General features: G+C 43.7%; 2 protein-coding genes across 2 annotated transcripts in view; both read right to left on the bottom strand.

Annotated features, from left to right (window-relative positions):
* insrb (insulin receptor b) overlaps window positions 1-1,798 on the bottom strand; it is a 99,602-nt gene extending 97,804 nt beyond the window's left edge. Inside the window, exon 1 of the mRNA XM_072660716.1 lies at window positions 610-1,798. Within this exon, the coding sequence (XP_072516817.1) occupies window positions 610-691 (82 nt within the window). The 5' untranslated portion in view covers window positions 692-1,798. The remainder of the gene's footprint in view (window positions 1-609) is intronic.
* A 7,316-nt stretch (window positions 1,799-9,114) lies between these two features.
* Window positions 9,115-16,860, bottom strand: part of use1 (unconventional SNARE in the ER 1 homolog (S. cerevisiae)) — a 10,556-nt gene continuing 2,810 nt past the window's right edge. Inside the window, 10 exon segments of the mRNA XM_072660914.1 lie at window positions 9,115-13,858; window positions 15,328-15,493; window positions 15,642-15,672; window positions 16,258-16,273; window positions 16,378-16,394; window positions 16,397-16,447; window positions 16,450-16,528; window positions 16,627-16,664; window positions 16,667-16,704; window positions 16,794-16,843. Of these exon segments, the coding sequence (XP_072517015.1) occupies window positions 13,676-13,858; window positions 15,328-15,493; window positions 15,642-15,672; window positions 16,258-16,273; window positions 16,378-16,394; window positions 16,397-16,447; window positions 16,450-16,528; window positions 16,627-16,664; window positions 16,667-16,704; window positions 16,794-16,843 (669 nt within the window). The 3' untranslated portion in view covers window positions 9,115-13,675.

Genomic DNA, 16,860 nt, shown 5'->3' with positions numbered 1-16,860 from the left:
GCCGTTCCACTGCTCCACAGCTCAAAGCCGGGGGGGCTTTATACCCCTCCTCTAGCCCACACCTGGCAGTATTAGGCAGCATGGTGCCCACAGGCTCATGTTTGCTGATCTGCTCCAGAGAGTCCTATTCTATTGGCAGCACTTCTCTACAGGGACTAGACGAGCCCTGTGTGTGTCAGCAATGGGTGCAACTTATAAACAGATGAATGCATTCATTAGGAGGGGTGTCCACAAACATTTGGACATGCATATATACACACTTTTTTTAATGAATTTTAATGCAAATTATAAATAATATTCTAATATTTAGTTCCAGATACGTTTTGTTGATTGATTTTATATATTAATATAAACTGCATTTATACTTTATACATATTTTACACTCTTTATAGTGCATGTTTATTAAGCACGTGCGACTGTTTTGAAAGTATTGCATAGAAACCAAGCCCAATCAGGACAGGGACACAGACAGACAGGGACACAGACAGACAGACAGGGACACAGACAGACAGACAGGGACACAGACAGACAGGGACACAGACAGACAGGGACACAGACAGACAGACAGGGACACAGACAGACAGGTAGTATAAAATGTCCTGCACTCACTCTCTCCGGTCCCGCAGTGGAAGAGCACGAGCGCGGCCGCCACCCACAGCAGCAGCAGCGCCGCCGGATCCGCGCGCCCCATCACTCCCTCCCGATCAGCTCGCCGCTCCGCTATGCGTTACAGGCTCTCGCGGCGGCGTGCACGCGTTCAACGGCAAAACACAACGCGCGTGCAGAGAAAAGCAGCGGACAGTAAAGTCAGGGGGAAGAGTTCAGCACCCCTCCAAAACACAAGCAAGCACGCACGCACGCACGCACGCACGCGCAGCGTGGTCCTGGTGCTTGTTGTTTTTGGTTTTCCTCAGCGTGGAGAAGCGCGAGACCCCCCGTTAAATAACATGGTCCTGTATTCTGGCGCAGAATAAACGGATGCTGCTCATCGTGCTGCTGCACGCACACGTGGGGGTGTGGGGTGTGGGTGTGGGGTGGGGGTGTGGGGGGTGTTATGTCCCAGAGTGCTGGCTGGGCAGTTGGGGGTGAAGGAGCGGAGGCCTGCACGGCCCAAAAGACACTTTAAGGCTCAGAGATCCGAGAAAACACACCAACACCCCCCCCACCCCTCCCAGATTAACCCCCGGGTCAGCTCGCGCGCACTTCCCCTCACACCCCAGCGCTTATTATTCACTATATTTTGGCCCCAAACTCCCAAACAGCTCCACGCGCTCAGTCCGAGTGCTCTGGATTAATCCACAGGTCGTCTCGAGCTCCTGGAAACACGCTGGATCCCGTCTTGGGGAGAAGAGGCAGGAGCAGAGGGTGCTCCCTAAATCCGCTCAGAGCCGTGTGTGTGTGTGTGTGTGTGTGTGTGTGGCGTCTCCGGGCTCAGCAAAGTGTGTTTTCCTTGCTCGTGTTGAAACAGTGCAGCGCAGTGCTCTGTGTGTGTGTGTGTGTGTGTGTGTGTGTGCTCAGAGCGCCGCGCTGGAGACTCCAGCTCCTCCAACAGACCCAGTAAAGGCGCGCGCACACGGCCCGCGACCGCTCCGCTGCCCAAAACAGGCCCGAAACGAAGGTCCGGACCAACTTCTAGCCGTCCCGACTCGCTGAATATGACCCCGCCGCGTAGCCGTCCGTGAGCGTCGTGCTGCTGCTACTGCTGCCTCTGCCTGCCTGCCTGCCTCTCTCTCTCTCTCTCTCTCTCTCTCTCTGTCTCTCTCTCTCTCTCTCTCTGTCTCTCTCTCTCTCTCTCTCTCTCTCTCTCTCTCTCTCTCTCTCTCTCTCTCTCTCTCTCTCTCCAGTAAACAACTCCTGCAGTCAGCTGGGGCGCAGCGAGCCGCAAAACCCGGACTGGAGCCCGCAGCACAGGAACGGATCAGGAGGATGGAGCCTGGGAAACTCTCTGTTTCTCTCACACACACACACACACACACACACACACACACACACACACACACAGGCCGCGCTCCAAATGGCGCTCTGAGAACTGGGCCCTACGCAGAAGAAACGAGGGGACTATGTAGGACACTACTGTAGGGAACAGAATGAAGACTTCTTTACTGTTCAGTGCAACCCTTATATAACCCTTACTGAGGAAACAGGTGTGACAGACAGACAGACAGATTAAAAGATAGACAGACAGACAGACAGATAGATAGATAGATAGATAGACAGATAGACAGACAGATACACAGATAGACAGACAGACAGACAGACAGATAGATAGATAGCTAAACAGACAGATAGACAGACAGACAGATAAATAGATTAAAAGATAGACAGACAGACAGATATATAGATAGACAGACAGACAGACAGATAGATAGATAGACAGACAGACAGATAGATTGACAGACAGATATATAGATAGATAGACAGATAGATAGATAGATAGATAGACAGACACAGATAGATAGATAGATAGATAGATAGATAGATAGATAGATAGACATATAGACAGACAGATAGATAGATAGATAGATAGATAGATAGATAGACAGACAGACAAATAGATTGACAGACAGATAGATAGATAGATAGACAGATAGATAGATAGATAGATAGACAGACAGACAGATAGATTGACAGACAGATATATAGATAGATAGACAGATAGATAGATAGATAGACAGACAGACAGATAGATTGACAGACAGATATATAGATAGACAGATAGATAGATAGATAGATAGATAGACAGACAGACAGACAGATAGATAGATAGATAGATAGATAGATAGATAGATAGATAGACAGACAGACAGATAGATAGATAGATAGACAGACAGACAGATAGATTGACAGACAGATATATAGATAGACAGACAGACAGACAGATAGATAGATAGATAGATAGACAGACAGACAGATAGATTGATAGATAGATAGACAGATAGATAGATAGATAGATAGATAGACAGACAGACAGACAGATAGATAGACAGACAGACAGATAGATAGATAGATAGATAGATAGATAGACAGATACACATATAGACAGACAGATAGATAGATAGCTAAACAGACAGACAGATACACAGACAGATAAATAGACAGACAGATACACAGACAGATAGACAGACAGATAAATAGATTAAAAGATAGACAGACAGACAGATATATAGATAGACAGACAGACAGACAGATAGATAGATAGACAGACAGATATATAGATAGATAGACATATAGAGAGACAGATATACAGATAGACAGACAGACAGATAGATAGATAGATAGATAGATTGGCAGACAGACAGACAGACAGACAGACAGACAAATCTTTTAGGTGCCGTTTAAGCAAGTTAGGCACATCATTTCTTTACACTTACCGTCAGCGGGAGGTCAGCTGTGGTTTGTCTGCAGATGCTGAATCAGGTTCTGTGAGTCACTGCTTACTGAATCAAGTGCTGGATTCATGTGCTGCCTCATTTGAGACATTACACCCTGCTAACTCATATGTTAATTACTGTGTACAGTCAGTCTCAGTAGGTATGGAAGCCTGTTGGTATTTTTAAAAGAATATCTGGAGGAACAATATTTATATATAATTGATATAATAATATATGTATATCATGTTATATAATATACTGTATGTACTGCAGATCATATGTGTGCTGTATGCTGCTTAGATCAACCCAGACACTCCTGCCAGGGTTTCCTGTTTAAATGAAATATTAATAATGATGACAGAATTTGTCTTGGTGGTAGGATTGGGTATAGAAAAAGAAGACAGAGACCCCCGCTGAGAGAATAATGCACACACACACACACCTGTGTGAAGGTGGTAAGAAGGGCAGTGGGCCAAGTTTGGAGCGTTTAATCTCCGAGAACTCTGAGCTCCAGACACAGGGAACATCTCGGCTGGAGTAAATCTGTGATTAGACAATAACACAATCCTCATCCCACACTCTGCCTGTCCCACAGCCACTGATCCAGCATCATATCTGCTAATCACATTACTGCTGCCTTCCATACCTGACTGAGCACAGAGGGGCTTCTCAGATGCTGTCCATGCACCCAGCGACTGCTCTCAGACCCCACAGCTGAATGGACAGTTTCTTTATGTTCTGTATCACAGCTGCATTCTCACTGAACGTGGTCGTGACGGAAGAACAGGGTCTCATGATGGTCATAAAGGTCAGCTACGCTGTTTAATAAGCACACCTCACACACAGCGTGACGCAGCAGAAATAAAACAAACACACGAAGGGTCAAGCAAAGCACACTGTGATTCTGCAGGACCGCCCCCTCGCTTACACACCTCGGGTTTACAATACAGGTGTACAGTTACAGCCTGCAGCTCCATCTCTTACTGCACTCCATCCTTCACAGGTCAATTTCTGACCCCTGTTGTCCAGATATTATTGGGATGGTGGTCCATTCTAAGCACAGCAGATCCCTTTAACAGGCACTGGACGATTCCTAATAACGGATCTATCAGAAAATAGATGGCCTGGCATTAGCCATGGTGCCAATAGATTTGATTGCATTCAGCGACAAGAGCCCTTAGAGACATCAGGAGGTCAAATGAACACCACCCCACCCCACCCCATCCTCAACTCATCTCATCTCAATGCTGGGGGGCTTTATACCCTTCTAGCCCACGCCTGGCATTACGCAGCATGGTGCCAATAGGTTCACAATGTTTATCTGCTCCAGAAGGTCCTATTCTATTGGCAGTACTTCTCTACAGGGACTAGACAAGCTGTGTGTGTGTGTGTCTGTGTATTTGAATGTGCAATGACTGCAACCTAGTAGCTAAATGCATTCATAAGAAGGGGTGTCCACAAACATTTGGACATTTTATACACAGTTAAATATTCACAGTAGCAGATATTTGTCAGGGTGGGGTGGTGGTGGTGGTGGGGGGGGGGTCTGCACTTTAATCTCATAAACTGAACTGAGTTCAGAAATAATTATACTAACACAAACACAGAGTCACTGTCCAAAAACTTTTGCACTACAGCGTTTCTGTTTGAAAAGCAGTCAGGAAACAAGTCATATCCCCAGGCTGAGCCGAGCTGCCAGGAGGCCTTGAATATTTGATTTTCTTATTTTTCCATCAGTTATTTTTCGACCTTGTCGTTCCTCTGATTCTCAAGGGTGAACAAAGCGGCTGACGTTAAAGCCGACCTTGCAGAGGGGAAAAGGCCCTGAGTGGCACGTCCTCCTTCAGACGTAATGCAGGCCTTCATACAGGGAGTGAAAACCCCAGCAACAGCTCCCAGCTGCACCACACACACTACCAAGCGAGTGTCACTGCTGTGCGGAAGCTGGTCAGTGGCGGCCCTGTGGTGGTCCCATTGCCCTGTTACGCCCTGTAAGGTCTGTAAGGACACTAATCTACAGAATTCAGCAACATGGTAGATGTTTCCAATAAAAGTGGCCACTCTACACTCTATATAAAAGTGGCATTAAGGGTTATCTGGAGTGATGCCAGTTAACAACATTTGGTTCTTGAATAAATAGGAAATCAAAATTGGTCCATAAGGAACCCTTTTGGCCCCTTTTGGCCCCTTTTTGGCTCATTTTGGCTCATTTTGCCATACACACCATGTTTAAAGGGGAACCTCACTGATTATTCAAAATTCTCCATAATTTAGGGTTGGAGATGTAAACAGTCATCCAGAGTCGAGTTTGGTGTAAAACGTTCCTTTGTAGAGAAACATACCTGCTTAGATTTCATTACAGTAGTGGTGAATGGAACCAGGCGCCACCATGAATACAAAAATACAACTACACACATATACAGCCGTTTTATTTACTATCCAAGCCCACCAGTGAACCTACACAAGTGTAATATGTAATGCTGATGATGGTAAACAAGTGGAAAAAGTTTTTGGGACTATTTTGACAAACAACGCCCTGCATGTATCCCTCCACCATGATTGGAATTTTATAAAAATATAATTTAAGGCCAAAATATTTTCACTTTTTAACTATCGTAAAATTAGTGTTTTAGTCTTCAGGCTGTGTATTCATAACCATTTGGTGTAATAGCTGTTTCTGTGAGGGAGTCTTTAGAGACATTAAACTTTTCAGACGTCTGGTTCCATTCACCACCACTGTGAACAAATCTGACTGGGTAAGTTTCTCTAGAACGGAGCGTTTCACACCAAACCCACTCTGATTGACGTTGTTCACATCTTAACACGGTAATTATGCAGAATCGTCCAACCCTTAGTGAAATCCCCCTTTAAGAGTTTGGGGTGTTTAATTAATTAGAGCCTCGGTAAGGGAGAAACTAAGCAGCCTTAAAGTCGCCAGTCGTTACAGGCTGAGGGGTTACAGCGCTATGGTGGGAGATGTTTCTCTTTGACTGACGGAAAGCGCTAGAAGCATGTCGGCCTTGACGTGTTTTTGCTGTGTTTGTAGCCTTTTGTGTTTTTCCTTCAGCATATCTTAATCACTGTGTACCCGAGCCATTTCCAGGAACTCGGCTGCACCTGCTGTGTCTGGCTGCTAGCAGAGCGGCTAGCTAACATTTCTCCAATCCTGTTAGCTGAAACAATCAGTCTGTGAGAAATTAAAACCCCCAGCATGCCCTGACCTCGACACAAGAGAGCCGGTCAGGCTGGTCAACAGCAGGCTTTCTTTGGGCTCCAACAGAAATCCCTGTTTCCGTGCGCTGATTTATCACGAGTGGCTGAAGCGAAAAATGTCATTTCAAAATATGTTTGCTGCCGAATTCAATAATTAATAATTAATTTTACTTTACATTTATTCACTGTCCAAAACCACCAGCGATCGTCATCAATATGTAACGCAGAGCTGAACAAATCTAATTCTGTTGGGACTATTTTACCGGCCTGTATGTATCCCTCCACCTTAGATATAATTAAAACTACATTTAAAGCTCAAGGCCTCTCAAAGCTCACCTATTCACCTCCGCTGGCAGTAATTCTGACCATTCCAGGCCAAACAACCCTGAATGACTTATCATCTAAATCGTGGTAAAGTAAATTTGCATACTATCATGACCCCTTTATCCACAAATGTGATAGAAGAGCCACTTTTGGTTCACTAAAGAATCTAAAGAATCACCTAGACCCATATATCCAAGCCAAGAACCATGTATAGAGAACATTTAATAAGAGTATAACAATACAACAATGCAATAATGAGAAATATTAGATCATTAGATGGTGTAGATACAGTGAGCCACAGGCCTACGGGTTAAACTGCAGCCTTGCAGCTTTATTTAAATGTTATTAAAATGAAGCAGCTGTACATGAGAGCAGGGCTCTCAGCTCAGCTCAGCAAAGAGGGAAGGGAAGCAGGGTTAGCATGTTTAAGAACAGTGGAGTCAATAACACAGTCCTGTAGGCACGTCTCTCAGCGGGTATTTCTATATGAGACCAGGGTCGGATTCACTGAAGTGTCTAAAGAGAGGCGTTCTTTTTTTTCTTAACTTCATGCTTAAGATAAAAGTTAGGATAAATTGATAATCTTAAAGAAAATTATTAAGAAAGATTTCTCACCTCACTTACCAAGTCTTATCTTACTAAGAGATGAGTCTAGAAAAGATAGGGGTGAACCTTAGATTTATTAAGCAAGCACTAACTTACCACTACAAATGCATTAGTATTAGGTGGAAATCGGCTGAACCTCACATTTTTTCTACGTATAAAATAAGTGTCTTCCTGTGTCCCCCCATAAAAAAATATTATTTAATTTACAGAAAATAATAATAAATACTATTTTCAATATTACATATTTCAATATTACAATTTCTTGTGTACTTCAAATCCAGGACTGTATGAGTATTATTATTATTATTATTATTATTATTTTACTGTTGCTATTACTTTATTTATTTATTTATTTTTTATTTTATTTTTTACGCATACTTTTGACACTAAGTGGGTGTAGGGGGGATGGGAACGTTGTGGGGGTGGATTAGTATGAATGCATCTATGTTGTAGGAGAATATTGATGTAATGTAAAAAAAAAAAAAGGTTCAGATTTTTCTTCTTAAATTTTCACATAAGAACAATTGATATTTTAAAAAATATATATTATTAATATTATACTTCCCTAACCTAACGACGGCCTCACACTTGTCTTAGATAAAACCTGACAAAAACCTCATGGATACTTCGGCTAGTTTTGAGTTTTTGTTTCTCAGGTTGTTCTGGCTTTTTCCACATGTGGGGCGTGGCCTGGGGGTCGTTCCTCCTCCTGCAGCGTAACCACTAAGCTGATTGGCTCATTGTGTTGAAGGGCAGGACTTTATCCGCGATAAGATGCCATGTTGAGCGCTACAGGAACTCCCATTCATATTCAGCCAGGGGTCAACAATCAAATGTCCAGCTTTTGTCCAGTTTAAATGGCCACCCAGCCCGACCTGCTGGAAGATTGCCCGCTGAGGTCCCCTCTTCCTGCGTCAGACCACCTGCCACCTGCCAGTCCGACCATCAGGCCCCCCACCCACCACCACCCATAGCAGACCAGCGGCACACCCTCCTACCACTGCTACCTGTTTAATGACCATGTTAAACCTAGATGGACTCGTAACTATCTGTCACTATTAATATCACCACTATTAACTGTCTGTTGTATCTGGTTTGGTCATTTTTATCAATAATTTATAAATAGTTCTGATCAGAGGAGGACGGGTCGGGTCCCCCTTGTGAGTCTTGGTTCCTCCCAAGGTTCTTCCTTCAGCTCTGAGGGAGTTTTTCCTTGCCACTGTGGTCTTTGGCTGCTCACTGGGGGTCCTTGATCCTTCATGTCTTTTTCTTAATTACTGATTATGTAAAGCTGCTTTGTGACAACAGTTATTAGCTATACTAATAAATTTGATTTCCACCAACAAGACAATATTCACCATTAGTGTTGGACACAGAAGGAATTTGGCCTCCGTCTTTAACCCATCTGTGCAGTGAACACACACACATACACACAGTGACAGTGAGCACACATGCCCGGAGTGGTGGGCAGGCTTGCTCAAGGGCCCAATAGTGGCGGCTTTCCAAGTCTAGGCATCGAACCCGCAACCCTGTCACCAATAGCTCTAAGCACTGCCCCACCGCTGGCCCATGATGTTTAGAGTAAGGCGGACGCTGTGTGTATACTTGTCTTATTATTTTGATTTTATTAAAGTATGGCTGTGAATACAGTTACAGATCCATATTTAGGAACAGATTTGTGTTGCACTTGACATAAACATCCGTATGTGTGTACAGCCTTTGATAGCCTGATAGCGCTCAAGAAGCTAAAAGCAGGTACGTTTCCCTCAGGGTGAAGCAGCTGGGTTCCTATCGACCTTCTCCATGCTTCGCGCACTCAAGAGGATCAAAAATACTCCCTGCTGCGTCTCTGAATGCTGACCTCCAGCTGGCCAGCAGAGCAGCTCCAACAGCAAGCCCAGACAGGCCTGCCTGGACCTTCCAGCGCACTCTTAAAAATAAAGGTGGCAAAAAGGGTTCTTTGGAGTGATGCCATAGAAGAAGCATTCAGCGGGGGGTTGTCTAATGCAGTATATATGTAAATGAGCTGTGCCAGCGTTGAAAGCTTGATTAGGACCTGTATATAAGTAAAGTTTGCTCATTTTTCTTAAATAACCATGTTTTCTTGGTCCATATATAATAATAACTCAGCTGCAAAAACAGCCTGTTTTACTTCACGCTTAATTCACTATTTTTTCATGTAATTTAATGTAATTTAATTCACAAAAACCAGCATCAGCTGTTACTGAATTCCTGGCTAATTAGCCTATAGCAGCTTAACTCCACCCATTCACACTGAAGTTATAAGAGGTGTTTCAGCATGGGCTGCTTTTTGAGTGATGCACAATTAGGAGGCAGATAATAGTAACAGGGGTCATTTGCATAATCAGCCTTAAACCAGCGTTATGCGGGAATTGCCATTTCTTGCTCCTGGGCTCCCCCTACAGTCAAGAAGTGTAATTCAAGCTTTGAGCTTGGACACACTTTACACATGCATTTATGGACAAGCTAAGAGACAGAGAACCGTCCATGAAAGGTAAAGAAACTCTGTGGACTTAGGAGGTTCAGTAAGACACAGATACGACTTATGATACCGTGTTAGACAACAACAACAGAGGCGCGATAAGGTAAAAATGCTACATAGTGTTGATTTAAAGGCACAGTGACATAAAACAGCCAGCTTAATTTTACGTAAAGTTGGAAAATGATCATGTATAAATTGATTATGACTGTTTTTGGTGCATGAAACCACATAAATAGTGCAGCTCACTGTAGCAACGGAAAACCAACCAACCATTATATAGGATATCTGCCTTTTAAAACTTAACGTTGAAGCCAAAAACTAATCAAGAACCTTTATTTTTAAGAGTGTAGAGAGCAGGCGGACCTCCAGGGTGTTTCCAGCCTACAGTAACATGCTATTCAGGGCATTAATATTAACTGAGGTTATATGGTTACGGAAAACGTGTTCCTGATCGTTACCTTTTAAAGCCTAAAGCCGAACCTCAATTTAACAATAATACACACAATAACAGGTTGTGCAGAGTGCTGTTAGGTTACATCTCAAACTGAGGATTGGATTTAGACGAAAACCATCCAAATATGAAACATGGATGTGAATTAATGGCGGCAATATGCAGAAAGTCCCTCAGATTAATTCAGCTCAGTTCTGCACAATCAGCTGTCCTCAATCCAAACAGAATTACAGGTCCATCTATATCTTTATTGATCACTTTCCACATGTCTGTCTGAACTTCCCACCAATAAAATCTCTTACATTTAGAAGCCAGGGTTGAATATACAACAATCAGCCAATCCCGCTGGTTCACCGGTTTTCCTTCCTTGGACCACTTATGGTAGGTACTGACCACTGCATGCCGGGAACACCCCACAGAACCTCTTTAGGCTCTGACCCAGTTGTCTAGCCCTCATAATCTGGCTCAGATCCTTACGCTTGACCATTTTTCCTGCTTCAAACAGTTAACTTAAGACTGTTAACTTGTTGCCTAATATATCCAACGCCTTAACAGCCGCCACTAGAACCAGATAATCAGCGTTATTCATATGTTATGGCTGATCAGCGTAAAGACTACTGATTATTGATTGAGGATAATGTTATAAAGTGAATGGCCTTATTCACTATATGGATAAAAGTATTGGAACACCTCCACATTACACCTATAGGAGTTTTTATGACGTCCCATTCAATGGAGCTGGTCCCCCTTTGCTCTAAGCTCTAACAGCAGCAGGTCTGTAGCTCTGCAGTTATTGAGTCAGCTGAGCTCAGCACTCGGCTCTGACCCCGCTCTGTAACTTTACATGGTCTGACACTCTGTGGACACTGAGCTGCTCTCTGTGGTTTCTCCTAAACGCTTCCACTGTTCAATAATAACACCACTCACAGCTGATGGAGGAAGATCTAGGAGGGAAGGTCTAAATTTCACCAGCTGACTTGTCGTTGTTGTTGGTGCAGCGGTGTCTCCTATTACATACAGAACCACGCTGGAGTTCAGTGAGCTCTTCAGAACCTCCCACTCTTTCACTGGTGTGTGCAGGAAAGGCAGACTGCAGGGCTAGGGGCTTGATTTTATATATATGTAGCAATGGAACTTTTAAAACACCTGAATTCAATGAATTTAACAGATTTAAGAGGTGTGTCCCAATACCTTTGTCCTTTTAGTTAAGCTGTCTATAACGAAGAAAACTAAGAAAAAGGCAACAAACTCAAAATAAAGGACGACAAGTATGAAATGTAGGTCTGATACTACAACTAGCGACACATGCAATGCTTAACGGGATCCCTGGAGTAAGAACCTGCAGAACCACGTTTAGAGAAATCACTTAAAAGGATAAAAAATGCTCCATGTCTGACTTTCGACACCAATCAGGACGCTAATGGGCTTTAAGACAGAAAATCAGGCACCTAAACCACGAGCTCTCACAGACATACATGCTAACGTCGCTAAACGCTGAACGCAGGCCTAGCCACCAGTGAAGATGACGTCCTTTTTCACGATGCTAACCCCACTCATCAACACTGATCTATCAAACCTAGAGTAAGAATGCTGATCTGGGATCATCTCAGGCGGTTTTTTATAGAGCACTGAATAGTAGTATGGACGACCGGGACCTGATCTGATGTCAGTGTTCTTACTCTAACAGGCCTGATAGATATGAGCCACTGTTTGCAACATTAGCACTGTGGACTGAAGCGTTCCTTCACCTTACAGATGCTAAACCGTATAATGGAAACAGTCTGAGAGTTAATAAACCAGGTGATGAAGATGAAGGAACTGGATTAGCGTATTGGTTATGTGCAGTACTGCTCAGTGCTGCCTCGTTAGCTGTTAGCTGCTAGCCGCTGTACAGTGAGGTGTTAGCCAGATGCTGTGTGAGATTAAGGCTATAGGGCTGCATAGGAAACCTCCACAGTCAACTCTCTCAACTAAGGTCACACAATATCTCAACTGCTTTCTAATCTCTTTAACCTCATTTAAGGTAACCTCAAAATGAGCTGCAGTATTTTCTATGATTAATGGATCAATAAAATACGTCCAAAAATCTCATTACATTAATATTCATCCAATCTAAGGGTCTGATCTTAGGGTCCGATCTGAAGTGAATGTTTTATATGTGTATCTTGTTCACACCTGATCATATCATGCGTCTAAAGGATCAGGATTATGTCTGGATAAGGTCAAGTCAAGTGTAAACACACTCAAGACTCATTTACACCACATACGAACCGATCACTCAAACCACGTCAGGAGGAGGTCTGAGACGCATTAGAGCCACTTGTTCAAGCATCAGTCTCCCCAACACTCATTAGACAACCACAATCCCTTCCAGTACAACCAAAACACCAGGCATAATTGCATATTCCATCCCACACAGAGATCAGATTTCAGTCTGAGTAATTTAAGATGCATTTGGCAGCCAATGTAAACGCATGTGGCTAAAATCTAATCAGGATACGATCCAGATCCGACTCACGTGAAGTGATCAGGTGTAAACGAGGTGTTAGTAGCTATTCAATAATTTGGAGAAATTACAGACTAACATCAGTCCTATATGAGTATTTAAGGGGTTTAAATATATCGGCACTGCCATGCAAAAACCTTGTGTCTCCAATTTTGTTGTAACGTGAATCTGGCAGATGTGTTACTACTTAATAAAATCTTTAACATTAAAAGTTAAGGTTGTTTTCATGCTCCTGTAAAGCTGCCATTCTGGAGATATGAGGCTTTTGCGTGACAGAGACGATATACCAAAACACAGATGCATGGATTTCTTTCCTTAACCAGCGATGAACTACTGGCCTTTACAATACTGCAAAATGTAAATGAACCCTCTGACCAAGAGTGTTTTTATTGTGTGCTGTGAGCATCCTGACCAATCACGGCTCTGGATGAGCTTCTGTGGGCGTTCTGATGAATCGAGGTGTTCATGTGCTTCAACATAAGTGAATTATTTCAGTTAGAATAAAGCAGATCAATCTAACTGACTGGTCACTGCTTCAGTTATGTGAGAACTGGACTGTGTAGTGATGTCATCGCGGTCTGTCGCTCTGTCCGTATCGTGCAGCCCTACTTCCAACCAGTCTAATCCCTCAGTGGCATCTGCTCGCTAAACCTGCTGTTCGAGTCGGACGTATCCCCTGATACCCACGCCTGCACGCGGCATCATCTGAGTCTGGGGAAAAGGCGAATAAACAGGATCATGCTGATGAAGGTGAAGGAGACTAAAATGAGCATCAGCCAGAAAAACCAGTTGACGGATTTTTTCGCGTGCTGCTCCAGACGCTCCGACTCCAGCTTCAGCTTCTCGAAGTTCACGTCGGCCTGCCTCATGGACTGAGTCAGAGTCTGTAACAACAACAGAGATGATAATAAAAATCAACACTAACGGACCTCAGCAGTTAGTTTGATGATCTTCAAGCGTTCTTTAGTAAAATACTTGTGAATGCTTCTATATGGACTTAAGGAACCATATTGCCTGGTTAACGGGTTCTCTAATTTGGTGCAAAACCTTTATTAAACAGTTCTACAGCATGCAGCACCAACAAGGGTTTGACTATTGTTACGAGAGAAAGAACCCTATTACATTTTTTTTTTAGCCAAAAGTTTGTGGACACCTACTCCTCCAATGTTTCTTCTAAAATCAAGGGTATAAATTGGGAAATAGTTTGTCCCCCATTACTGCAGCAACAGCTTCAACTCTTCTGGAAAGGCTTTACACCACATGTTTGAAGTTTGCTGTGAGGATGATTTGACTGCATTTAGCCACAACAGCACCAGTTTGATCAGGTACTTGTGAGAAGTTAGATGATCAACTCCACCCCTCCTGCTCACTCCCAAGATATTCGATGGAGCACCATCACCCCACAGTCCGATGCTAGGAGCCTTTATACCCTCTAGCAGATGCCTGGCCAGTGGTGTATGCATTTGTATGCTAGTGTCAGAATTGGGTGGACTTCAATCAAAAAGGGGTGTCCACAAACTTTTGGCTGTTTTTGGAAAGATACTTCTACTGCAGCCTTTATTTCTTGACACTCGACATCTCTGATAAAATACTTAAGAAAACAGCCAGGTTCTCTTCTTTCAGACACAGGCTGGTGAGAAATGCATGACTGCCACCTTGTGGTCACATCCAGCCACCACAGGCACTAATAGTAAAACTCCTCAGTCAACTGGAGGCAGTAAACAAATGAGTCAGCAGTGAGCCGACACAGCTGCAAAGTGAGGTTTCATATGATTAGAATCACACTGTCTGTCAGGATGTGAACCAGAAAGCAAATCTGATTCCTGCCAGACTCCTGTGCTTGGCCCTTTGAACTATGTCTCTAAGCTCCTCCCAAAGGAAATACTTTACAGCTGACACACAAGTCAGGACTGAGAGGAAAACAAAAAAAGAGAAAATCTTGCTTTGACAAACGTCCCACTTCAGACGGATGGATCTGACCCCATTTTCTTTCCAATGTAGAAGGCCAATTACCCACTCCCCTGTCCAGGCAAACTCCCCCAACACCAAGAGGGTGAAGACTACCACACGGCTCCTCCAACACATGTGAAGTCAGCCAGCGCCTCTTTTTGAACTGCCAGGGGGTGGGGTGGGGGGTTCATTAGCCCACCCCTGAGAGAGCAAGGCCAGTTGTGCTCTCTCTGACTCTGCCTATCCTACAGTGTCCTACAGTATTTCTGTGACCTTTCCATAAAAGCAGGCCTGTGTTACAGGGACTTCACTCCACCTCACAGGCATCAACATCCCTCAACTGTGGAACAGTCCCTGCAGCCGACGGCTGATCCCTGCTTCACTGCACGAGGCTGAGGCTGACCTGGTTGTCCTGTTTGATGATGTTCTGGGCGGCGAGGGTGTTGTTTTTGAGGTTGCGTGCGAGGTTCAGCATGTCCTCGGCCAGTTTCTCCTGCAGACTGTTGTGATGCTGCAGCACTGCGTCCAACTCTGCCGCACTCTGGCGCTCATCTACAGGGATGCTCCGGCTGGAGGAAAACAGGATAGAAGAACAATTAAAAAAGAGGAGCAGGAGAGAGAGATTCTAAACGAATCACATCTATATAAAGTATTTTTGTAGTATTTTTATATCATTTTATATAATTTTTATTAATAAAGTTAGAATTAGATTCTCACCTTCTGTGTCTGAGTTCTGTATCAGATGAACCTGCTGATGACAAATCAATGACACATTTCTACCATGTTCTATCATACTAAATACACACACACACACACACACACACACATACACACACATACACACACATACACACACATACACACACCATACACACACACACACACACATACACACATACACACACACACACACACACACACACACACACACACACACACACACACACACACAATATGGACAAAAGTATTGGGACACCTGCTGATCCATTGCTTCTTCTGACATCAAGGGTATTAAAAACTTTATTCTGCTTTTGTTGGAGTAACTGTCTCTACTGTCCAGGATGAAGACTTTCTACTAGAGTTTGGAGGAGCACTGCTGTGAGGATATGATTGCATTCAGCATCAAGGGCGTTAATGAGGTCAGGGTGTTTGATGATCACCACTCCACCTCATCATCCCCAACTCAGTATTGGATGGGAGCACCAGAACATATTTCCACAGCTCCACAGATGGCATTATGATGCCAATAATATATATCACACACACACACACACACACACACACACACAATAACAACTTATCATTTTAGTATAAAATATAAAATAGAACCTACCAGCACTTGAGGAAGCCTGTGTGACAAAGCAACAACATATATTGATCAGTCATCCCCAATCTGGATCAACGCTGTATATTAAATATCTGAAGGTCGGAGAGCAGATCTAAGTGTCTTTACCGTGCCCAGCAGCTCGAGCGCATTTCCCCTGTGCAGCGTGCTTTACTCTGCATGTGGACCGTCTTAGAGGCGGCATTCGCTCTGTGGAGATTGTAGGCGTCCGGCCAGGGGCCAGAAACTGATTGGCTAAAGCTTTCTCTGTTGCTGAAGACTACAGGAGACAATTATCATCATCATCATCATCATCGTCGTTTACTATGCATTACTGTAATATTCCATATAATATTCCACTGTTATTTTAAAATTTACCAGTTTCTCTGCCTCTATGAGGCCTTTGAGGAAATCCACTTACGGGTGTAGTCAGTCAACATCTCAGCAGAAGGTTTGCTGGGAGAAGAAATAAACAAGGAAATCAGACCAGGCTTCACCCACAACAGTGAAACATCGGAGTGTTTTGTGCTGTAATGAAGCCGGACCTCGGACTCTTCCTCAGCGCCACCAGCATCTCCTCCAACGCAGCAACGTACTGCAAGAATAAAGAAA

This window comes from Salminus brasiliensis, chromosome 17 (genome assembly GCF_030463535.1).
Source record: "Salminus brasiliensis chromosome 17, fSalBra1.hap2, whole genome shotgun sequence".
NCBI classification, from domain to species: Eukaryota; Metazoa; Chordata; class Actinopteri; order Characiformes; family Bryconidae; genus Salminus; species Salminus brasiliensis.
The sequence above is the reverse complement of the archived record's forward strand: the minus strand, read 5'-3'. Positions and strand labels throughout refer to the sequence as shown.